The sequence below is a fragment of the Garra rufa genome, chromosome 16 (assembly GCF_049309525.1).
Source record: "Garra rufa chromosome 16, GarRuf1.0, whole genome shotgun sequence".
NCBI lineage: Eukaryota > Metazoa > Chordata > Actinopteri > Cypriniformes > Cyprinidae > Garra > Garra rufa.
In genome coordinates this window covers 5341730-5368280 of record NC_133376.1, presented here as the reverse complement: position 1 = coordinate 5368280, position 26551 = coordinate 5341730, and the positions used below count along the sequence as shown (strand labels likewise).

At 38.9% G+C, this 26551-nt stretch overlaps 1 protein-coding gene across 1 annotated transcript in view; it reads right to left on the bottom strand.

Annotated features, from left to right (window-relative positions):
• Positions 1 to 26551, bottom strand: part of LOC141289008 (vascular endothelial growth factor receptor 3-like) — a 52588-nt gene that overhangs the window by 20220 nt on the left and 5817 nt on the right. Inside the window, exons 2-3 of the mRNA XM_073821199.1 lie at positions 18554 to 18650; positions 16085 to 16359 (exon numbers count right to left, since the gene is read on the bottom strand). Coding sequence (XP_073677300.1) covers positions 16085 to 16359; positions 18554 to 18650 — 372 coding nt within the window. The remainder of the gene's footprint in view (positions 1 to 16084; positions 16360 to 18553; positions 18651 to 26551) is intronic.

The window sequence follows — 26551 nt, the reverse complement described above, 5'->3', positions numbered from 1 at the left end:
ACTTTTCTACAACGTACTACCAGAATTTCCCAACGTCTAGCCACCTGCCAGCCGATTGAAACCGCTCCTCAGTCTGTCACGGTGGCAACTTGCTCTCCAGTACCAGAACCCATGCAAATTGATTCAACACGTCTCTCCAAAGCCAGACGTCAACGTAGAATCTCCAACCAATTATGTCTCTTTTGTAGAAAACCCGGTCACTTCCGAAGAAACTGTCCCATCAGACCCCCGCGCCTAGTGGTGAGTACTATTCAATATGATGTCGAAACTACTCCTCTTACTCTGATTCCTGTAACCATTCATACTGCTGAACGTACCCTCTGCTTATCTGCATTAATTGACTCAGGTGCATCCGGAAACTTCTTATCGCAAGAGTGTCTAGAACTACTACAACTGCCTCGTCAACGTCATACTCCAGAACTATCTGTACGGACGATTCAAGGAAAACCACTGGGACGTGGGCGGATCCGTTACTCCTCTCCTATAGTTACCCTACAAGTTGGTTTGTTCCACCATGAAAGATTGAAATTCCTGGTACTGGAGAATTCTACTGTCGACATCATCCTTGGACGTCCCTGGCTTCATCGACATCACCCCAAACTCCGCTGGGACCCCTGTGACATCATCGGATGGAGTAAGCATTGTTTAAAGAACTGTTTCACTCGTTTACCATCTCCTGTTCCCCTCTCCATCGCTTCCACCAAATTAGAAAGTCCTGACATCGAGAGCAATGTAGAAATCCCAGCGGAGTATCGAGACTTCATGGATGTATTCAGTAAGCAAGCTGCCACCCATGTTCCACCTCACCTGCCATGGGACTGTGCTATCGATCTGCTACCTGGGGCTCAATTACCCAAGGGACGGGTTTATCCACTGTCCAACCCGGAGCGCCAGGCGATGGAGGAGTACATCCAGAAGGCCTTGAATCAAGGGTTTATTCGACCATCCACGTCACCAGCTGCTTCAAGCTTCTTCTTCGTGGGTAAGAAAGATGGAGGTCTTCGTCCTTGCATTGATTACAGACAGCTCAATTCCCAGATCATTCAACAACCCTACCCTCTGCCACTCGTTCCTGCCACCCTCGAGGAACTTCGTGGGGCTCGCATTTTCTCCAAGCTGGACCTGCGGAGTGCTTACAACCTCGTTCGTATTCGTGCGGGAGACGAGTAGAAGACTGCCTTTATTACACCTACTGGCCACTACGAATATTTGGTAATGCCCTATGGTCTATCCATCAGTCCCTCGGTCTTCCAAACGTTTATGAACGAGGTGGTCCGGGAATACCTACACAAATTCGTTGTGTACATTGACGATATTTTGATTTATTCCCGGAACCAGGCCGAACATCGCCAGCACGTCCGTCAGGTCCTCCAGATTCTACGTCAGCACCATCTCTATCTGAAGCTTGAGAAGTGTGAGTTCCACTGAGAGGACGTACAGTTCCTGGGCTATAACATCAGTCCCGAGGGTGTGCAGATGAACCAGGACAAGGTGCAATCCATCCAACAATGGCCTCAACCCCAGATGATAAAGGAACTTCAACGTTTCCTAGGATTTACCAACTTCTATCGTCGTTTCATCAAGAACTACAGTCTTATCACAGCTCCTCTCACCTCCCTCCTGTGAGGCCATCCCAAGCACCTTGTCTGGGACTCTCCAGCCCACGAAGCATTTCAACATCTCAAGAAGATCTTCAGCACTGCTCCCCTCCTACGACATCCCGATCCCAACCGTCCCTTCGTAGTTGAGGTAGATGCATCCACCACCGGCGTCGGAGCAGTGCTGTCGCAAGCAGCTGGTGACTCCACTCTCCTCCATCCCTGTGCATACTTCTCCAAGAAGCTGTCTCCGGCGGAGCAGAACTATGATGTGGAAAATCGTGAGTTACTCGCCATCACATGGAATTGATGTTAATGGTGTTGAAATTCTGCAGCAAAGCGATGATATCTCAGATCATTATCTAGTCTCTTGTATACTCCAGATAGCTAAAACTGTAAATTCAACTCCTTGCTACAAGTACGGTAGAACCATCACTTCTACTACAAAAGACTGCTTTGTAAGTAATCTTCCTGACTTATCTGAATTCCTCAGCATATCCAATAGCTCAGAAAAACTTGATGATGTAATAGAAACTATGGAATCACTCTTTTCTAGCACTTTAGATACAGTTGCTCCAGTGCGCTTAAAAAAGATTAAGAAAAACAGTGTAACACCGTGGTATAAAGACCACACTCGTGCCCTAAAGAGAAAAGCACGAAAAATGGAACGCAGCTGGAGGAAAACAAAACTAGAGGTTTTTCGTACTGCTTGGCGTGAATGCAACTTATCTTATAGAAAAGCATTAAAAACTGCCAGATCGGATTACTTTTCATCTCTCTTAGAAGAAAACAAACATAACCCTAGGTATTTGTTTAATACTGTGGTTAAATTAACGAAAAATATAGCAGAAACAGGTGCAGACATTTCCCAACAGCACAGCAGTAATGACTTTATGAAGTACTTTACCTCCAAGATAGACACTATTAGAGATAAAATTGTAACCATACAGCCGCCCGCTACAGTATCACATCAGATAATGCGTTGTAGATCTCCTGAGGAACAATTCCACTCATTCTCTATTATAGGAGAGGAAGAATTGTATAAAATTGTTAAATCATCTAAACCTACAACATGCATGTTAGACCCTATTCCATCTAAGCTACTAAAGGAGGTACTTCCAGAAGTCATAGATCCTCTTCTGAATATTATTAATTCGTCACTATCATTAGGATATGTCCCCAAAACCTTCAAACTGGCTGTTATTAAGCCACTCATTAAAAAACCACAACTTGACCCCACTGAATTAATTAACTACAGACCAATTTCGAATCTCCCTTTTCTGTCAAAGATACTAGAAAAGGTAGTATCCTCACAATTATGCTCCTTCTTAGAGAAAAATGGTATCTGTGAGGATTTCCAGTCAGGTTTTAGACCATATCATAGTACTGAGACTGCTCTTATTAGAGTTACAAATGACCTGCTCTTGTCAACCGATCGTGGTTGCATCTCCCTATTAGTGCTACTGGATCTTAGTGCTGCGTTTGATACTATTGACCACAACATTCTTTTAAATAGACTTGAAAATGATGTAGGCATTAATGGTAGTGCACTGGCTTATCAGACCGTCATCAGTTTGTGGAAATAAATGAAGAGGTATCATTTAAATCGCAAGTGCAGTATGGAGTACCTCAAGGCTCAGTACTAGGGCCATTACTTTTTACGCTCTACATGTTACCCTTGGGAGATATCATCAGGAAACATGGTGTTAGCTTTCATTGTTACGCTGATGATACTCAGCTCTATATTTCTTCGCAGCCCGGCAAAACATATCAATTCGAAAAACTAACAGAATGCATAGCTGATATTAAAAACTGGATGGTGAATAACTTCTTACTGTTAAATCCTGAAAAAACAGAGGTGTTAATCATTGGACCTAAAACCTCTACAAGTAATGACCTAGTCTAATACTAGATGGCTGCTCTGTAAATTCGTCGTCATCAGTTAGGAACCTAGGCGTCCTATTCGATAGCAATCTCTCCTTTGAACGCCACATTTCTAGCATTTGCAAAACCGCATTTTTCCATCTTAAAAATATATCGAAATTACGACCTATGCTATCAATGTCAAATGTTGAAACATTAATTCATGCGTTCATGACCTCAAGGGTAGATTATTGTAATGCTTTATTGGGTGGTTGTTCTGCACGCTTAATAAACAAACTCCAGCTGGTCCAAAATGCAGCAGCTAGAGTTCTTACTAGAACTAGAACGTATGACCATATTTGTCACAAGGAGAGTCAGAGACGTGCGGATCCAATTGCAGCATTTATTGAGAATAGTCAACAGGCAGGAATAATCACGAGGAAAACAGGAACAACGTAGGAAATCCAGGAAACAGTTCAATACACAGGCAATGGTCGCAATGGCAGGTAGCAGGAATCGTCAACGTGGTACACAGTCCAGAGTCATACACAGAGAAACCAACACAAGGGAAAACGCTCGGAATTACGACCATAGGGAACGGTAAGACTTCGCAAGGTGGCTGTGTGTGTGAGTGGCTTAAATGCAGACAGTGTGATGAGGTGCAGCTGTGAGCAGTAATCAGTAAAGTGAGAGCAGGTGAATGCAGTGATTAGAGCAGTGGCTTGTGGGGAATGAAGTCCATGAAGTGTGGTGCAAGAGTACATGAAGACAGGATAGACCAGATACATGACAATATTAGCCCGGTTCTGTCAACACTGCATTGGCTCCCTATAAAACATCGTATAGATTTTAAAATCTTGCTAATTACTTATAAAGCCCTCAATGGTTTAGCTCCTCAGTACTTGAGCGAGCTTCTATCGCATTATAGTCCCTCACGTCCGCTACGTTCTCAAAATTCTGGCAATTTGATAATACCTAGAATATCAAAATCAACTGCCGGTGGCAGATCATTTTCTTATCTAGCGCCTAAACTCTGGAACAATCTACCTAACACTATTCGGGAGGCAGACACACTCTGTCAGTTTAAATCTAGATTAAAGACACATCTCTTTAACCTGGCTTACACATAAAACATTAACACATTCCTATAATTCAAATCCGTTAAAGGATTGTTAGGCTGCATTAATTAGGTCGACCGGAACCGAAAACACCTCCCATAACATCTGATGCACTCGTTGCATCGTAAAAAGAATGGCATCTACGCTAATATTAGTCTGTTTCATTCTTATTCCGAGGTCACCGTAGCCACCAGACCCAGCCTGTATCCGGATCAGATGGTCACTGCAGTCCCCCGGATCCAGTCCGCACCCAGCTTAGATCATGGATCACCACCTGGAGATGACTTCAATAGCCATGGATGTCAACCAGATGAGCTCCAGAGACGGATCATCAATGAAGACCTCGCCAACCTAGACCGCCATCGGTGCTACACCACAGGAACCTGATGAGTTCTCTACAATCGGACATTGGTATAAACTGCTGGTTTCGTCTGGCCAGAGGAGAACTGGTCCCCCGACTGAGCCTGGTTTCTCCCAAGGTTTTTTTTTCTCCATTTCTGTCACCTGTGGAGTTTTGGTTCCTTGCCGCTGTCGCCTCTGGCTTGCTTAGTTGGGGACATTTTCCAGCGATATCGTATACTATTTGAACTGAACTGATGATGATATCACTGAATTCATTGATGAACTGCCTTTAACTGAAAATTGATTATCTACAATAATGCGTTACTTACACACTATTGTTCTGTTTAAATACTGTGCAGTTGCTTTGACACAATCTGTATTGTTACAAGCGCTATATAAATAAAGGGGACTTGACTTGACTTGACATCAAACTCGCCCTGGAAGAGTGGCGTCATTGGCTGGAAGGGGCTAACCATCCATTCATGATCATCACCGACCACAAGAACCTACAGTACATCCGAGAAGCCAAGAGACTCAATCCACGTCAAGCACATTGGGCCCTATTCTTCACACGTTTCCAGTTCAAGATTACTTACCGTCCAGGATCCAAGAATATCCCTGCCGACGCTCTATCCAGACAGTTCTCCCACGATGAATCCACTGAACCCGATAACATTATTCAGCCTGAACTCATTGTTAGCCCCATCCAGTGGGATATTGACACCTGGATCCGTGAAGCCACTCTCCAGGAGCCCACTCCGCCGGAATGTCCAGAAGGCAAGATCTATTTTCCCAGCTCCCAACGTCAACACCTTCTGGACACAGTTCACCAATCTCCGGGCTCTGGACACCCAGGTAGCAGACGGACCCTCTCGCTCATTCAATCTCGTTACTGGTGGTCCAGTATGACCCAGGATGTCATCAGGTACATCCAAAGCTGCTCAGTCTGTGCCACTACTAACACTCCTCGTCATCTGCCTACAGGAAAGCTGGTTCCACTACCCATCCCACAAAGACCCTGGTCCCATCTCGGGGTAGACTTTGTGACGGATCTCCTGGACTCCGAGGGTAACACCTGCGTGCTGGTAATAGTCAACCGCTTCTAAGGCCTGCAAGTTTATCCTCTTGTCAGGCCTTCCCACGGCAATGGACACCACCGAGCTCCTATTCCAGCACGTCTTCCGTCACTTTGGTCTCCCCGAGGAGATTGTGTCGGACCAGGGTCCACAGTTCATCTCTCATGTTTGGAAAGCTTTTTTCAAATCACTTGGTGTCTGTCAATTTCTCTCCTTAGGATATCACCCTCAGACCAACGGCCAGACTGAGAGAAAGATCCAAGAGCTAGGACGTTACCTCCGGTCATACTGTTCGTCCGACCAACACAGCTGGAGCAGGTTCCTCTCGTGGGCCGAGTATGCACAGAACTCCCGTCAAGACACCACTGGACTTACACCATTCCAATGCATACTCGGTTTTCAGCCACCGCTGTTTCCCTGGACGGAGGAACCTACCAATGTTCCAGCTGTTGACTACTGGTTTCGAGAGAGTGTGGGACTCATCGTCATCTCCAACGTGCCATCCGACGCCCCAAGGAATTCGCCGATGCCCGTAGAAGACACAACCCATTATACCATCCTGGTGACAAGGTCTGGCTATCTACGAGAGACATCCGGCTGAGATTACTCTGTCGCAAGCTGAGTCCCCGCTACATTGGTCCATTCGAGATCCTGAGGCAGACCAACGAAGTAACATACCAGCTTCAGCTCCCACCCAGGTACAGAATCCATACTGGACCCTTGTGGTCGGGTCGTCCTCGGCGTCGAAGAAGGGCGTCGGGAGCCGCCCTTGGAGGAGGGGGTAATGTCAGAGTGCATCCTCAACCAAGCCTGCTAACCACGCCCCCCGAAGACACGCACTCGCTCACAATCACCTGGGTATTGAATCCACCTGTTGCCAATCACCACACTCCTATAAATACCCGGATATTTCAGTCATTCAGCATCTGGTCTACAGATCACAACCCTGGCTCATCGTTCTCCATGACTGTCTTGAACTATGTGTCTCCAGCATTTTCTATGGATTGGCTTACCTGTGCATTGGACTCATTCAGATAAGAACTATTATCTCAAAACCTGCTGCATATCATTTACCAACCTGCTGCATATCATTTACCAATTTGTCAAACTTACCGTTGATGTTTTATACTTACCTTCATGTCTGCCTCCTTGTATGCTGTGACAAACACTTTATAATAACGTTCAGTTGTAAGTCATTTATAAGTGGTTAGTTAATGATAAAATAATAATTTGCAAAACATTCATAAATGTTTAATAAGTGATATGCTAACAATTTGTGTATGTTTTGTTAATTAATTTACAAGTAATTAGTTAATGATGGACTAATCAGCAGAAACGTTAATCCATGCGTTCATGACCTCAAGGATAGATTATTGTAATGCTTTATTGGGTGGTTGTTCTGCACGCTTAATAAACAACTCCAGCTGGTCCAAAATGCAGCAGCTAGAGTTCTTACTAGAACCAGAAAGTATGACCATATTAGCCCGGTTCTGTTAACACTGCACTGGCTCCCTATTAAACATCGTATAGATTTCAAAATCTTGCTAATAACTTATAAAGCCCTGAATGGTTTAGCTCCTCAGTACTTGAGCGAGCTCTAATCATATTATAGTCCCTCACGTCCGCTGCGTTCTCAAAATTCCGGCAATTTGATAATACCTAGAATATCAAAATCAACTGCAGGCGGCAGATCATTTTCACATTTAGCGCCCAAACTCTGGAACAATCTACCTAACACTGTTCGGGAGGCAGACACACTCTGTCAGTTTAAATCTAGATTAAAGACCCATCTCTTTAACCTGGCCTACACTTAATACATTTCATAATCCAAATCCGTTAAAGGTTTGTTAGGCTGCATTATTTAGGTCAACCGGAACCAGGGACACTTCCTATAACACCTGATGTACTCGTTGCATCAGAAGAAGAATGGCATCTACGCTAATATTAGTATCTTTCCTTCTTATTCCGAGGTCACCGTAGCCACCTGTATCCAGATCAGACGGTTACTGCAGTCTCCCGGATCTAGTCCGTACCCATCAGCACCCAGAGATATCCTCTACAGCCCTGAATGTCAGCAGAGACCACATCAAAGACAGATCATCAGTGAAGACCTCATCACCTAGACGGCCATCAACGCAAGACAGCGAAAACCAGATGAGTCCTCTCCAATCTGATTTTGTGGCAACTTGGAACTCTTGCATCTACATTAATATTAGTCTGTTTGTTTCTTATTCCCAGGTCACCATAGCCACCAGATCCAGTCCGTATCCAGATCAGATGGTCACTGCAGTCCCCCCGGATCCAGTCCAAACCTAGAGCAGATGGTGGATCAACACCTACAGCCGAATGTCAGCGGTTACCATGTCAACTAGATGAGCCCCAGAGACAGATCATCAAGAAAGAACTCCTACCCTAAACGGCCACCAGCACAAGGCCATGGGAACCAGATGAGTCCTCCCCAATTTGACTTTGTTGCAATATGGAACTCTTGCATTATTATTGACATTTTATTTTATTATTTTAATACTGTAAGGTTGCTTTGACACAACTTATTGTAAAAAGCGCTGTATAAATAATCTTGACTTGACTTGACTTGACTAATCATTTACAAAACATGACTATGCATTCATAAATGATTAAGTAATATGATAACAATTTACAAATCTGTCATAAGTTAATAAAAAAAACAGATCCTTAGTAAGTGGTTAAAACGTTACTAGCTAATATATTATTTGTCACTTAAAAATAATTAAAATATCAATCATTTAAATGTTTATCCTTCCCTGAAGATCGCATCATGAATAAATCATTTACAAATCTTTCTGCATCCCCTAATCTAAAGTGTAAACAATTCATCAGTTGTAAATGTTTTACTCATTATTCAAAGGTCTTTCACCCAGTGTGTATACCCACCTGATACCCACACAACCTGGAACCGGCAGGTTTGTTAAACATTTACAACTGATGAGTAGTTTACACTTTAGATTAGGGGATGCAGAAAGTGTTGTAAATGCCTTATATACACCAGATCATTTGCAAGATCTATAAATGATGTGTAACACATTTACAAATGATGAATTGCTTACACTTTAGGGGCTGCAGAAAGACTTGTAAATTATTTATTCATGCGTTTACACAACAGCTTTTTAATACTTTGTAGTGTGTACTGCAATGTAAGGGCTGACTGGTGAGGGTAAAAATGTCTTCTCTGGCAAACATGAGCTGCACCCCAAATGACGCACTATACACTCTGCACTTATTCACTATGTACTTATGCACTAATGCACTATGCACCATGTAGTGTATCAATTATATAAGGTTATTTTGTATTTTATAACACCCTAAACAAGCTTTCACAGGAACCTCTTTTTTCATATCAACTTCAAATTTGGAATAACTTATTTAGATGTAAGAATTCAAATTGATATCAACTTTAGCATAAAACCTGTTATGTAAAATATGTATTTTATATAAAATATAGTCAAAATTGTACAGTGTATTTTCTTTACAGTAAATTTAAACTTCTGTAATTTAATACTTTTTTTTTTATTTCGCTTCTGTGATAATCTGCTGATTGTTTTCTTTATAAAGAGACCTACCTTAGATCTGTATTCCAAAGTGTTCATGAATTACAACAATTTAAGTTTGGATAGTGCACTTTCACGCCTGTTTTAAAAAATGGGGGGTTAAGGGGTTAACTAGTAATTTTTTAACCATTTAATAAGGATCTGTTTGATTATTTTATGATATGCCATTTTTTAAGATAATTTAGGACAAATTGGTAAATCGTTAGCAAATTACTTACAATAAAATGAACATATCACTTATTAATAATTTATAAACACATAGTCATGTTTTGTAAATAATTAGTTCATCATTAATTAATTACTTGTAAATTAACTTGTAAATGACTTGTAAATGAATTAACAAAACACACAAATTGTTAGCATATAACTTATTAATCATTTGTGAATGTTTTGTAAATGATTATTTCATCATTAACTAATCGCTTATAAAAGACTTACAACGGAACGTTATTATAAAATGTTACCATAAAAACTTTCCATTTTGAATTTTTACCTCAGAATGCTGTTTCTTTGTGTTGCGCATTTTGATTTCTCTTAGAGAGGCTTGCCTCAGCAGCCCAACCTTATGCCGGCGTCAGTACATGCATTATATACAGTAGCTATATGCAGTATTCGCCACTTACTCTAATAATAAAATCTGACTGAGTAATACTTGTGTTTTGGTGATTGGTTAGTTATTTTTGGTTATTATGTTTTAATCAGGTTACTTGTCTGGCGTTAATAAAGCGTTAACGTCGAGCCCTGGAGTCTATGTGCCAGGGCTCAGTATCGGGCCGCACCGACCCTGTCATGATCGGGGCTGTGGGTTTCCCTCAGCCACCTGAGGTCGCTGTTCTTGCACTGCACTTCCTTGATTGTGTTCACCGGTCTTTGTCATTAGCACTGATCACCCACATCTGTGCACTATCTGGACTATAAGAACTCTCACTGCTCACTCCGCATTCATGTCTGCATTGTCTCTAGTCCTGTTTGTATTCTGTGTTCCGAGTTCCTTGACCTTTGATTTTGTTCCTGATATTGTTTATTTTATATTTCAGTTTATGTTTAGTTGTGCCGTGTTGGCCTTTTTGTTTGTTTAGTTTGTTTTCATTTCATTAAAAATACTCACCTGCATTTGGACCCAGACCTCATCCTTATTCAACGTGACAGACCCAATTTAAACCCTGGCCATAGTGAAATATGACAGTAAAAGGAAACAGTTTATGCTAATGCTTGTTATAGAGCTTCTTGCTGCAATGCTGAGAATGCTGCAAGCGCCTGCAATGCGTTATGAATTATGGTGTGACAACATGCTGCGCTTGTGAAGCTAGAAGCGTTTACATTCACAGACTTGCATAGAGTAGATGATAATACTTCAAATTATACTAAATCATGGTCATACTGTCAAAACATTGTGCATATATTAAACATTTGATGGTGGCACTTTACACGTGCCTCCTGGACCACTGTATGTGCATGACTCCACACACATTTTTCAAAATGATTTTCTGTGCCAATCAACAGCATGTCACAGACGTTGTTGATAAAGCTTAAGTATTTAATCTAGAATATGCCTTTTAAGTTAAAAGGGGCCTATTATGCTCTTTTACAAAGTATTTTGTTTTAGGGGTGCACTAGAAAACGCATTATTTTTCACATATTTTACATTATTACAATAGCTTTCTCCCCAGGCTGGCACAAATGGCTCGATTAGTTCCGGGTTTGATGAAGGCCCGCCTTCCAAAAAACAAAATGCGTTGTGATTGGTTAGCAGTCCCACTGCATTGCGATTGGCGAACAGCTTAAACGGCGTTTTAGTCCTGCCACGCACCTTCCCAAAGCAGCAAGTTCCATGTGACTTTTAGCGTAAGCTAGATTAAAGTGATTCTTATATTTTTAAATATGGATATAAAGGAGGCTTTTATTGTGTTTACATTAGCCGCTTTGGAGTGGACTTCGAGATTAGTAACTTTGTGGATGTTTTTTATGCCCAAACATTCGCACCACACACTGGCTAAAATTCAAAAAGTTAAAAAGCATAATAGGACCCCTTTAAGGCTTAACATTTCACCTGGTCTTTGTCTGAATATACAGTTTTTAACCAGATTTAGTCTGTGGATCATCTGAAATACCTAAGAGTGCAAATGTTTATGACACAGCTTCATCAACAATCTCCAGCACTGCTCCTTAAACCACTTAATAACAGCCTTTTGTCTTGGTCAGCATCTATATGTGTGGGATGCTAAAATAAATCTCTTCATCTGGAAGTCACAGTCTTTCTTTGAACATCACCTGGTGAGTCTCTAAAGCCGCCATTATTCTAACGAGTCTGTTTTTTTCTCACGCAGCTAAAAGCAATCACTCCAAGCTGTCGGAGTCCAAACAAAAGGTTTGTATCTTGAGGTTTGTTTCTGCCCCGCGGTGGTCTGTATACACAGACATAACAGGAAAAATATACAACTTCTCACAGTTATGGCACGTCACCATAAATCATCTTCAGGAGGTGGATTGCTTTTTTTGAGGGTGCCTTCCGAAGAGATTTGGAGGCACTGGAGGGCATGACATGTAGCTATAACGCTGACAGCGGGACCTATAAGCGGCTAACTGAAGCCACATGCAGCCAAGTGCCATTCTGCTTTACGCTCACTGCTAATTTATAGCTGTGATTTCAGCTGGCTCTGATCAGCCCCCTGGTAAGATCTGTGGAAACCGTTTCGGCATCTTGTCAGGAGAAATAACCCAGAATTTCACACGATTGAGTGAGTCAGCTGACGCTTTGATCAACTGGTCGAAAACCAATTGGTTACAAATACAGAGCTGGACTGTGTTACGAAGATAAACAATCCCCCTGTGAATCGTTAAAAAAGACTTCAACCATAAATTCTCTTATTATTTACCAACACACGTCGTTCCAAACCTGCATGTTTTTGTTATTTTCAACAGTATGGAAAAATAAAATTAATTTTAATAATTTATGCACCTTTAAAGGTAAAAGTCACACTTTAGTTTGGGGACCAATTCTAACTCTTGACCAGTTGTTAGCATGCATAGAATACATGCATACACTGTAAAAAGTTTTCACCAGTTTTAACTTAAAAACTTAAGTTTAGCAGCTGCCTTAAAATGTTAAGTTAAATCAACTTAAGTCATTTAAACTCACAAGTTAAATCAACTAATTTTTATTGTAATAAGTTCAAATGACTTGTAGTTTTAAGCTGATTTAACTTAAAAACTTAAGGCAGCTGCTTAACTTAGGTTTTAAGTTAAATCTGGTGAAATTTTTTTACAGTTGTTTATTAGTACTTATGAAGCACATATAGTATGTCACAAAAGTGAGTACACCCCTCACATTTCAGCAACCATTTTAGTATATCTACTCAGGGGACAATACTATAGAAATTAAATTTGTATATATTTTAGAATAGCCAATGTGCAGCTTTTAGAGCAGTATCGATTTACTGTCCCCTGGAAATTACTCAACATACAGCCATTATTGTCAAAATAGCTGGCAACAAAAGTGAGTACAAGTGAACCTGTCCAAAGTGTTAATATATTGTGTTAGCACCATTGTTATCTGGCACTGTCTTAATCATCCTGGCCATGGAATTGACCAGAGCTGCACAGATTGTTGCTGGGATCCTCTTACACTTCTCTATAATTAGACACATGGTGCTTCTCCACCTTACACTTGACGATGCCCCACAGGTGCTTAATAGGGTTCAGGTTTGGAGACATACTTGGCCACTCCATCACCTTCACCTTCAGATTCCTCAGCAAGGCAGTTGTCATCTGGTGGTGTGTTTGGGGTTATCATGTTGGAAAACTGCCATTCGGCCTAGTTTCTGGAGGAAAGGCATCATGTTCTGCTTCAGAATGTACAGTACATAATGGAATCCATGTTTCCCTCAATGAACTGCAGCTCTCCAGTACCAGCAGCACTCATGCAGCCCAGGACCTGATGCTACCACCACCATGCTTGACTGTAGGCAAGACACAATTTTCTTTGTACTCCTCACCAGGGCATCTTCACACATGCTGGACACCATCTGAGCCAAACAAGTTTATCTTATAGTCTCATCAGACCACAGGACATGGTTCCAGTAATTCATGCTCTTGGACAGGTTATCTTCAGCAAACTGTTTGTGGACTTTCTTTTGAGCCAGCTTCAGATGAGTTTTCCATCTGGAACAATGCCTATGCAAACTGACTTGTTGTAGTGTGCGACGTATGGTCTGAGCACTGACAAGCTGACCTTCTACTTCTGCAACCTTTAAAACAATGCTGGCAGCACTCATGCATCTGTTTTTTGAAGCCAGGTTCTGCACCTGACACACAGAACGAGTGCTTAACTTCATTGATCGACCCTTGCAAGGCCTTTTCCGAATGGAACCCATCTCGAAAAACCTCTGTATGACCCTGACCACTGTAATGTAAGTCAATTTCAGGGTTGCTATACAAGCTGCACATTGACTACTGTAAAATATATCCAAGTTTTATTTCTTTAGTATTGTCCCTTGAGAAGATATACTAAAATGGCTGCTGAAATGTGAGGGGCGTACTCACTTTTGTGCGATACTGTATATTGTAGTTAATAGTGAACTACCACATTCAACTGAGCACCATTACTTTGAGTTTCTTGTTAGTAGATAGTAGCTACTAGAAAGTTAATAGTGCATTAGTCATTTGTTCTTGTGTAGGTACTCATTAATGATGGAACAGTAACATTTGCGAATAAAGCACCGTTTCCATTCAACGAGCCAAAGAGAACAAAATCGTCACTTCCTGATAAACTGGCACTAAATATCACTAAGAAGAAGAAGCCACTTAATATAATAATTTCAGGGTGACACGGTAAATGTACTTTCCCAGTAGTGCTGATATCAGCAGATATCTGATACATTCTTATCTTTAGTTTATTCAGTATAAAACTCTTTCCTAATCCCTGGCCATCTCAGGGTAAACCAAACATGCTTGAAGCATGTTCATGTATAATCTTCTCTGATCTTCTGAAGCAGGGTAATGTTTTGAATTAGATGTTTATGATGTCTTTGTCTGTTACCCAAAGAAAAAAGAATCTTTGTATCTTTATACAAAGATAGCCTGGCCAAGCATTCTTTGAAGGGATTCAAATAAAAATGGGATTTGTGATTTGGTTTGCCTCAGGAAAATGCCACAGAAGGCACCAGACACTGATATTCAACTAAACAGAACTACTTTCAAAGGTTAAGTATGTATTTACACAAATGATCTAAAGAACAAGGAAGAACTGCAGTCCATTTGTCCAGAACCTTAACATTAACTGCAGGTCCATTCTAACAACAACATTTAAGCACCATTTATAGCTTCCTATTACTTACTTACATAATTTACATTACTTTAATGATCTGGTTAAATGCATATGAAGTAATGTGATTTTAAAATAAAGTAAATTTGTCCTTACGCTTCCACAACATATCCTTAATGATATTACACAAAGAAGTGATATTACAGTAGTATTTCATATGTAGACACTTATGTTGGTTCCATCAAGCTCATAGTTCAACTCTTAAGGCGAGACACTGCAGGTGAATAGGGTAAAAAAAAATAACTAATAGTTATACCTTACTTACCCAGTTGATTGATTACATTGATAATTGTAAACATTTTTTGTATTACAACTTTTCTAAAATGTTAGTTTTAAATATGCAAGTGAGGCATTATTTAATGAAATATGTGCTAATTTGCATACATTTATAGTACAAAAATCTAAACACTGGATGAGGTCAGTTTCAAAATTCTTGTTTAATTTTTTTGACATATTAGAGTCAAATGTTTTTACAGAGGGAATTTTGGGTATCTCATTATGTCACTCCATAATTCAGAAAAAACTTAGAACACACAGAAAACAATATATTTTTACAATTTGGGGGGGAATAAAATGTATAAAATCAAGCAAATTATATATGAACAAATCCTTCTGTAAAAAGGATATAGACAGGAATAAAAAAAGTTTGGTGTGCTACTGAAATGGAGATTTATGGCTCAGTGTAGGAGAAAAAAACTCATTTTGAGAAAAAAGCCTTTAAAAATAAGGAATGGTAAATGAAATCTATTGACACAAATAGATAAAGTGCCAAAAAAGAAACACCTAACCATGTTTTTTTGGATGTTTTTTTACCACTAGTCTGAAAAAAAAAAGCCCAAAATCTCAAACTTGACAGGTGCATGAAAAAACAGTGTTTTTGCCTGCAGTGTCTCCCCTTAAGGAAAAAAACAGTGACAAATGTTTTTACACATATATAAATAAATGTATTATTCTTAAGACAAGGAAACATCTTTAACTTCGGGTTCTGGGAATATAATTAATTAACCACTGACCTTCAACCGTGTAACATTCAACATTTCTAATTTATGTGCATCCCTGTATATATATCACAGCTCACCAAAACGGAATGCTACAACCAGAATGTATTATTAATATATAATAAGAAGACTAAGAAGTTTTAATTCTAATAAGAAGGAAGTTTGTTTACAGCTCTCACCTCGCACGAAGACGAAGATGCTATCTGCCGTGGTCCCATCGATGATAGCTTTGATGTCCTGGTAGAAGCAGCGGTAGTATCCTGAGTCATTGGCCTGGGTGTTGGTCAGTATTAAGGTCTTGCAGTAGGGTTTCCCAGGCTCCCCTTGACACTCCTGCACCCTGACTGCTCTGTGGCCTGGGGTGTCTGTGGGTGACTGCTGATCCTGGCGATCAGTAAACTCCACTTTACTCAAAAACACTTCAGGCCAGCTCCAGTCCAGAATCCGCTGTCCCCTGGTGGAATGGGTCAGGTGATCACATTAAAATCAGTGCCAATCTAAATGTTTATGAACTTGAGGGTCTAAATTCTAAGTAAAAAAGTGGTTTATACCCCAACAGTTTATCTTATTGACAAAACCGACTATTGCTGACTAGATAAAGATTAAGTCTCCTCATCTAGGCCCTTCCTTCAGTGTAAATCTATGCAGATTTTTTATAAGTCTAAACATTTAGAAAAGTAACAGTACAACTCTCTTAATATGACATTAAGGTTTGTACCACAAATGGAGCATTGGCTTGAACGCCATAATGTAATCCTTAAGGTTAGAGGAGGGTGGTTGTTTAAATCCTGGGTTCTAGGCTTTGAAAAGTAATAACAGTAATGTTTGAAAATTGACATTTAACCTGATGTGTTCCTCAATCAGATTATGAAATACAGTGATTTCTGAATGCCAGCCATGAGTTTGCGTAACACTGTTCATCGGTCACACTATGCGGTGGTCCAAAAATATGCTTTTCTCTCAAAGGTATATGTTTGTAATTGTTAAAAAACTATTTATTCTGGAAATTCCTGGTGAGAAATGTCTGTAAATTTTGAAGGGATTAGAGCTAAATATGTTGGATCGCCTCCCTGCGTGTTCAAACCACATTTATTTCTAATCGTACCATCCAATCACTTCCAAATTCAACATTTTCCTTGTTTTCGTAATAGCTCACAGGCTTATCCGACTATTCAATCAAAAATGACTGAATCTGTCTTGACTGTTTATTTAACTAGAAATTTTATCCCATTTGACGCCAACAAAAAAAAAATAACCTAGATGCTTTAGGATAGTCATTGTTTAACGTTTCCATGGACTTTTTTAAATCAACATAAATAAGAGTGTCAATAAGAGTAACAGAAATAATGTATATAAATCAGTGACAGCAAATTTTGATTTAGTTTTAGTCACAGTCATTTGACTAAAATGCCATTTAGTTTTAGTCATCTGAATTGTTTTAGTTTTAGTCTAGTTTTAGTCAACTAAATATCATAAGATTTTAGTCGACTAAATCTACAGTAGATTTATGCAGCTAAAATCTAATGGGTTTAGTTACAGTGCAATGCATTTATTAAACATTTCTCTGAAATGACCAAACTCATTATATAGGTTTCATATTAAGGTTTTATCATAATAGACACCGATTTAACTGCTGTGACATGCAACATGCCTTTATATTAAAATTAAATGAAACCACTTCTCATAAAAAAACAAGAACATGGTCTTCTTTTCAATTAAATACTTATAAAGGCTAATTATGCATTCTTTATAACAACTTTGAGCGGACATTTATTTATATAAATGAATTCAGATTCATCTTTATTACGGCAACTAAAGTGACTCAGTCAAGAGCAGTGAGTGATTTTCTGACTTTCTTTTGTTGGTTTATTAACATGAATGCCACAGAAAATAGCAACTAAATTAGGCTGTTGTCCCTTTAAAACCGAATGCAATACACGTCTGATAGTCTCCCAATTGTTTATGTTTACCTAAGATGTAACCGAGTGTGTTACCATGAATACTCATCAAAATGGAACAATTCAACATCATTTTTTGTGTATTTCTCCGTTCTAACTCAGAAAACCGGACCGAATTTAGCTGTCTTTTTCGTCATCAAATTTCTGTTTTTCTCTTCCTCCCAGATGACATTTTTGAACGTTTTATGAGATGTGAAGCAAATGTATGCTAGCTTATGTCCCACAGGATTGATCAAAAGACTATGATACAGTTCATATATGTACGCATCTAACCTCCTTACCGCGCAGCAGATTCGTTCCGAATAAATCTCTTCCTAAATTGTCTCTCTCTAACATTTTCGTCTCGTTTTTATTCGTTGACGAAAATGTCAATAGATTTTCATCATAGTTTTTGTCATTCAGAACGAGTTTTCATTTCGTTATCGTCTGTGAAAAAATGTTGTTGACAAAAAATTAGGATGAAACGAAATTAACACTGATATAAATGTAAAAGTCAATTTTAGGCTCTGTAACTGGTCAAGGTCTTTTGACCTTAACTAGTGTAAATAGCTCTGTGGTGTGGTTAATTAACTTTTATTTAAAATAAATAAATGCTGTTTAAGATTGTTTAAGACAAAATGATAGTGAAGTTTTTAATAAAGAGTTTAGTATATAAGGTCAAGTACCCATTAATAGATCATTTGATTGTACCTGCATGTAATGGTCAGTGTGTCGTTAGCGTTAATCACAAGCTGGTCTTTGGTGTTGTCAAGGGTGGGTGGACTCATAGAAAACCCAGTCACCAGACCTACAGGAAGAGAAGAGCATCATCATTATCATTAGTACATTCACAGCAGAATCTAAGACAGTGGTTCTCAACTCTGCTCTGCACATTTTGTTTTTTCTTTCTTATTAAACACAAATAATTCAGATCACCAGCTCATTAGGAGTAAGCCTCATGAATTGAACCAATTATGTCACATAATAGAGACATACAAAATGTGCTGAGCAGTGGGTCTGGAGTTGAGAAGCACTGATCTAAGAAACAATCAAATTCCCTTTATGTTCCAGCACTAATAATCACTCCTGACAGATCGTTGGATGTCATTTCACTGTGTGGTGGAGCTAAGGTCAAGTGTGTTGTTTGGGTTTTTAGTCCAATATAAATTACATTGCAGTTGCATTTAAAGTTTACACAATTTCTTTGGCATGTGGAATTCGTGCCTCACTTTATAAGTTCAATGACAACTGAAGTGAGTTTAAGGGAAACATTAACAATATTTTGTGGGCAAAGAGGCTCCGTTGTCAGCAGAAGAAGTACAGCTTAGACAGAAATCACTTCAAAACCAGGCGGCTTTCTGTTGGCAAGTTCAAAGAACTCACATGACCAACGAGAAAGCAGTGGAAAGTATTGAAATAACTAGGTTTCCCCCGAGTAAAATCACCAAACACAGCAGTAAATGTGACCACACTTTTAATTCATTTAAATAAATTTTCTATAATTTTGCCATGTTTGTTTTTGTACTGCACCAATTTTCTCATCTGAATGTTTTTGCGAAGACATTGCCTCCCTTGCCCCCTTGGACAAAATGCACCTTATATCATTAATTACCTGGGATTGATTTTCACATCATTAGGTGTTTCATTGGATTACTCATGCAACCATCAACAGATGTGCTTCATTGTTTATTACAGGGCTTTTTAATTAGTTCATTTAGCACATTGAAAGGCCCTTAATCTGGTTTGTGTTACGCTGACAGTGGGGCAGAAAGGTCATTGCGCACACGTTAATTGGTCTATGAGTGCTGATAGTATAAATGTCTCCTGTTGCTCTCAGAGGACACGGGCGTATGAACATGCCAAGAGGAGTTATGAGATGCACCTGGATCTATTCAACACCAAATTCTAACAAGAAGAGCATCAAAAAGAGCCTCCAAATCATTTCACAAATTACATCAATAAGTGTTACTTTCCCTGACGAGTTTATCAAAGGAAAATACAGTGGAAATGAGTACACAAAACCCTGTCAGAGAAAAGTACAACCATTTATGCAACTGAATACAGTCCGAACTTTGTGTTTCTAATTTATTTTCCTGATGTGATTTATTACTGAATAAGCAGGACATCTTTAAATTACTGACAAGGTTTTAGAAAGGCTGAATTACCACAGATTTCTAAAACAATACTGTAACAAGACATTGATATGTGAAAGTGAACTACTCCTACTACTAATTTATTTGTTGTTTAATGTTGTCTATGTAAAAAGTGGAGACAATTTTTTTAAGTTAAATAAACTAAATGAATCAAATACACTAATAGTCTGAAAATAAGCTAAAGCATTCCACAAAAAGCTTCATTAATCATAAATTCCTTATCTACAACCAAACCTTTGAGGAATTCAGAGAACGTTGCCTGTGACATTTTTGTAAAGTACCTTAAAATTTCAGTTTTCTTTAGCAGTTTTGTATTCATATATGTAAGCAATAATCAACAGCCTTCGCTTCGTGCTGGGTGGTTCTTTGCCTCTGTGTCATGCATTTAAAATTCATTAATGCACAGCAAGCCATTGATTATCCCGCTTATTTCATGGTCATTTGCATTAAACTGTTTTACTGCATACCTGCCAGCCAATCAGAATCCAGTATTGTCATGTACATTACCATGCTAAACACTCTGAGAGTTGTCATGATAGAAATATATTAGTTTTTTTAAAGAAATGAATTATTTCTACACTGAGGCACAGTTCAAGTGGCATCTTCTCTTTCTCTTCAGATAAGCAGAGCAAACTGCTTTTCATGCCTGTCCCTTTTGACTCCATGGACACTATAAGCACACATGTCAATCACAAGGAATATTTCTGGAAGAGTGCATTTCATGTGCACAATCCATCTGTTTCAGGCGCATCCGGCCTCAAAAGCCCACAATAGAATTTTGTAAATATTTGATGGCGAGTCAATGACCTGTTTACAGTTGAACATGAACATCCTGGTGGTTTTTCTACAGCAGTATTTTCAGCACTGAGGATTTATTGTTAGGTATCACCAGTCTATGGATAAATGTGAAATATGAGGGCTCACATTTATTATTGTTTTTTCTAAAAACCTGTGCATATTATATCTGCTTTCGTCTTAACTACCAGTTTGAGTGCAATATAATCTATCTGAATCCCGAGCCAACAGCCGGAAGGGATAAAACTAACCACGGATTATTTTGTGAGCTTTAATAAAGTGATTTTTGTTCTGCAGAATTTAACCAGTAGTTGAGCCAATGATTTAGAGCCAGTGTAATTAAACTTACAGTCCCAACCAATTGTTTTCTTAAATTTCAACAATTGTGTTCCTTACAACACTGAGGCACGCTATAGAAAAGCAATGGCTGCAATCACGGATCCCAACATTTCACCTTTTCATGCTTAGTCCTCAAACATGACAGCCTAATCTCACAGCAATTTGTACATATTTTACGAGGTGATGAATTTGCACGACCTCACTCAGACGTTTTTGGCTAAATCGTACGTATGAATTCCCCAATTCGTATGAATTTGTATGACAAACAGGATTTTTAATACTGTAGTTGATGTGGAAGAGCTTCTGGTAAAATCAGAAAATGTGCATTATGCTCTGCCTACGCTGTCAGTACATTTTGAAATCAACACATTTCTAAAAATGTGCAGATTTTTCATCCAAAAAGCAGAAATCAAAGGAGCCTGTTTAGCAGGAGCATCTATAACCTTAACAGCACAGTTCGTGTTTTAAAGGGCTCCTATTATGCTCTTTAGCAAAGTCTTTGTTTTGTTTTGGGAGTGCACTAGAACATGCTCTCATGCTTGGTGGTTTGAAAACACATTATTTTTCACATAATTTACGTTATTACAATAGCTTTCTCCCCAGGCTGGCACAAATGGCTCGATTAGTTCTGGGTTTGATGAATGTCCGCCTTCCGAAAAATGAAATGAGTTGTGATTGGTTAGCAGTCCCACTGCGTTGCAATTGGAGAACAGCTTAGACAGTGTTTCAGTCCTGCCACACCCCTTCCCAAAGCAGCAAGTTCTGTGTACAACTGTTAGCGCAAGCTAGATTAAAGTAATTCTTACGTTTTAAATATGGATATTTTTCTAACAAAAACACATCAGATCACTAAAGGAGGCTTTTAATGACCCCTTTTAATGAGGCACTTTTTATTAAGGATCGACTTGTTTTGGACTGATGGAGAGAAACACTTGTCTATGCCGTTCTAAAGATTGGGAGTGCCAGGATTATTTTTAATATAACTCCGACTGCATTCGTCTGAAAGAAGGAAATCATATACACCTAGGATCCATGGAGGGTAAGTAAAAAAAACGCTACAGTAGTGTTGGTCCTATCGTCAGCCTGCAAGATCGCGATACATGATATTATCATCATTGTGCTAATTTATTTAATTATTTACACGCCCGAAATCAGCTCCAACATAAGGCTACTGAAGCTATCTACACTGTATGATGAATAAATCTCTTACCACACACTGCACACGTATACGGCATGGCTCTGACGTGACCACTGATGATCGTCACTCTAGTCAATGCTTGTGTTTATATCAGCCACGGCTCCCCATGTGTTTTGACACTCTATACCACACACGTCAACAGCGCGGCTCCAGCACGGCTACCGGAGAGGTTCACGGACACTTTAGTCAATGCTCGCGTTTATACCAGCTGCCCTGCGGCTCGCTGAAGCATCCCAGAAGCAGCTGCCCTTGCTACATCACTAAAGTTAGGCGAATCCCCCACCTCATCCCTCCCCACCAGCCAACGATTCTAATTTCCGAACTGATTTATTTGAATGATATTCGAATGGACCGCGTTGTGACATCCGGAAAACAAACGCTGTAGTCCATTCGTTGTAGTTCTTGAAAAGGGATTTTTTTTTAAACTAAATATCACTTTGTAGATGTTTTTACACACTGGTTAAAATACAAAAAGTGAAAAAGCTTAATACACTCTTAAAAAGGATGTGTTAAAAACAACACAGCCTGTGTTGTTTCTTAACACACCTTTGTGTCTAGTTAAGGACAACACATTTTGTGTTAGTTTTAACTCAACCAGTGTGTTATTCCAGCTAACACAGAAAATGTGTTGTTTTTTTCTACACACTATTGTGTTATAAATACACAATTTGTGTCAAGTATGTGTTATTTTTAACAAATTTTGTATGCAATAAAGACACTGCAAACTACTGTATAGTTTAAACACAATTTATTAACTTTTTTAAATTTATTAATTGCTACTAACAATTACATAAAAACTCAAAAAGGTTCAAGAAAGAGAGGTAAACAATCACAATACAGTCACTTCAACATTTTAATTGTTCCTTGAGTGAAAAGTTGTTAATGGTTTATAAAGTTTGTACTTTAAATTAAAAAAATGTGGTATTTGACAACCTCTTAAGCATTAATCGTTTTATTTACATATTTTCATCTGCATACAACTGATGGTGATGGTCGGTGAGATGAAGTCTCTCGTTCGTCTCCTATCAGTAACTGCCACAAGCGCTTCAGTGGTGGCTTACATTCAAAGCTGCAAGAGTAAAATAAAGATACTTTTGTTATTTATAGGCTACACATAGCGAATATTGTAAAATAGCGATAGCTAAAAAGGCAAGAAAAGCTTAAGCATCAGAGATTATGTTAGCGTTAGGGCAATTTGCACAATACTTGGCACCACTAATGTTCATTTTCAAAGAGAAAGACACGACGAACGAATGCATTTCCTCATGTGAAGCACTACGACGTGTCAATGATTAATTAAGAGCGATTCTGTTCACAATTAATCTAACAAAAGAAACTATAAAGCTTGTTCAAATAAGCTCCCACCGCTGAGTTGTGCAGCAGGCGCAGGCGCAGCTCGCATCGGCATTCGTGAGGCAGTTTTCCGGCTACCACGTATTTGTGCCAAATGCCCCTCGACCGTCTCCAAACGATCACAAAAGACATTTTAAAAACTTATAATGGCAAATACAAATACTTCTTACCTTCACACATCGAAGTTATGTCCTGACGATGAAAACTTGAAGCGTGAGGAACTTTGCTTGTGTCAGAAGAATAACGGCTCATGAAGTGAGGCAAGCAGCAATGTGATTGGCTGATATTTAACACATATTGTGTTGGACACACTGTGTTGGATATTTTCTTTTTTCTTTTTCATTTTTAACACACATTTAACACAAAATGACACAAAATGTGCTAAAATGAACACATCCTTTTTGAGAGTGTAGGACCCCTTTAAGAACAACAACCATTACGATTTTGACTGCATACACAAAACACGTCAAGACTAAATCAGCAAACAGTATAGTGGAAGTCATGTTCATAAAACCTGGATAGTTGGATCACCAAGATGAACTCCAGCATCCGCCCTGATAGCTCAATTGCCTGACTTGAATATTATCAAACAACTGTGGATATTTTTGGAAAGAAGAATGAGAAGTCAATTCCCTTCTTCAGTGTCTCTAAAGTGGCAGATGTTCTGACAGATGACATTCCACAGACTATTTAAAAGTTGTATGAATCTATTCTATGAGGGTTAAAATATGACGTCACACGTCACCATTTATGGGTTCAAACGCTCCCTCAGATCCCAAAATCAAACAACAATATACACTAAATTTCTGTAGCATTCCCAAAAAAGCGAGATCCTAGTGTTTATCTCTGTACTGAAATGTCAGTTGGCGAGACAGTAATTAATCTTTTCTGAAACATTAAAAAATTGGAGTCTAGGATGCCACAAGCCTAGAGACTGTTGCCTACACTCTGAGTTTTTTTAAACTTTAAAAAAAAAAAAAAAACTTTTAAAAAGGATGAATAGTGCTCATAAATTGCTACTGAGATTTTCACTTGAAACTAGTGGCGGCTTGGACCCAGATACAGTATAACAAACAAATAAAGGCAAATGGTGGCAAAACTCCTTAATAAAGAAATATTTTCCAGGTGTTCACATTATTTTGTCCAGCCCATGAATGTTTACATTATATAACTTTAAAGATGATTAGCTAATATACTTTAAAACAAAACTTTGATTTATATTTAGGCATATTTAACAGCTCAAATATTTACTAATGAAACTCTTATAACAATATCTTTCTGAAAAATGAGACGGACTTCTGATGAATAATTAAAAATGAGAGATTTGCATTACAAGCCTAGGAACAAAGAATACTTTGCTAATGGAAACTGCAAAAAAGGTCAATTAGATGGAGATACAAACAAAATGTCCTTCTTTATTTTTGTGGTATCTGCATGATAGCTTTATGGTATGACAGAGAAAATACCACTGTTAAATATCATGATAAAGTCTTAATTTCCTGACAGAAAGCCAAATTTATTCATTTGAATGCATTTTTTGTTACAATGCATATGGACCTATATCATGTTTCCTGGCATGCACCTATTAAACCTCTCTGATGCAAAATCAAAGCCAAATGATGCAGAAAACGTAAGCATTTTGCTAAACATGTCAAGTTCTGTCTTACTTGTGGTTTAAATATGATCTATCACCACATGGTTTGCTCACTTTGAACTAGAAAGATTGAGTTGCCTACATACTGACTTGAAAAGATTTATGACAAACATTACGCAGCTCACAGTGTGAGCGGTCACTTCTTATCCACAGCGTTTCTCATTTACTCTCCCCAGATGTGATGATGACACGAAAAAAAGAAAAAAAAACAGCAGTACTGTGCTCAATGGACCTGGGTTTAACTCTCCACTGCACACAGCAAAAATATTCGTAAGGATGTTTGACTTATGCAAGCATACTTTCTGCCAAAATATAGACACAGCCCATAGACACAGCTGGAAGGCACCAAGGAATGAGCCGAATCAGAGACACTTGGAAGGTATCTGATAGCAGATTTACATGGGGCTTAGAGATATTAAGGCAGCATTCTGAAATCATCCAGCGTAAGCTGAAGATTCAATGCTAAATTGGCATGATACGGTGATGGACTGTGTGCCAGATCTTTTCCATATGGACATACATTTCTTTCACAAGGATGCTGTGTGTAGCAGTCGTCTGGGGCGCTGACTGTTAACCTGTCAGTGTGATATATGACTAGAGTAATACATAAGCAGTTAGCAGGGGTTAACCCCTAGGCAGAGACAGATGAGGGCACATACTGTATCGCATGTTTGTAATTCAAAGCACACTGCAATAGATACTGGATGTGTGCAGTGGTTAGATACATCCTTATTGTTCTTTTTTGGTGTTGGGTATGAAACACAACTGGAGGCTAAATAAATCCCTGTATTAAAATTGCACTAAATTCTTCAAAGTGGCCTTATCATGTCAACCAAGATGGAATTTTGGGCCACAGAAGTCAGACAGAAGTGACAGTTCTGTTATTCAGAGTTGAATGTGAGCATGAGTTATGATATTCCCTGAGATATTGCACTCTAAAAAACACTTTGTTAAAACAACCCTGCGCTGGGTGAAATTTGGACAAACCCCAGCGACTTTTGTTTTGACCCAGCAGTTGGATTAAATGTTTAACCCAAACTTCTGGGTAGTTTTATTTAACTCAACTATTTAAAAATATTATATGGCTATTAAAGGGGTCATCAGATGCCCATTTTCCACAAGTTTATATGATTCTTTAGGGTCTTAATGAAAAGTCTATAATATACTTGGTTAAAAATTCTCAATAGTAGTGTAAAAAAAAACACCCGTTTACATTG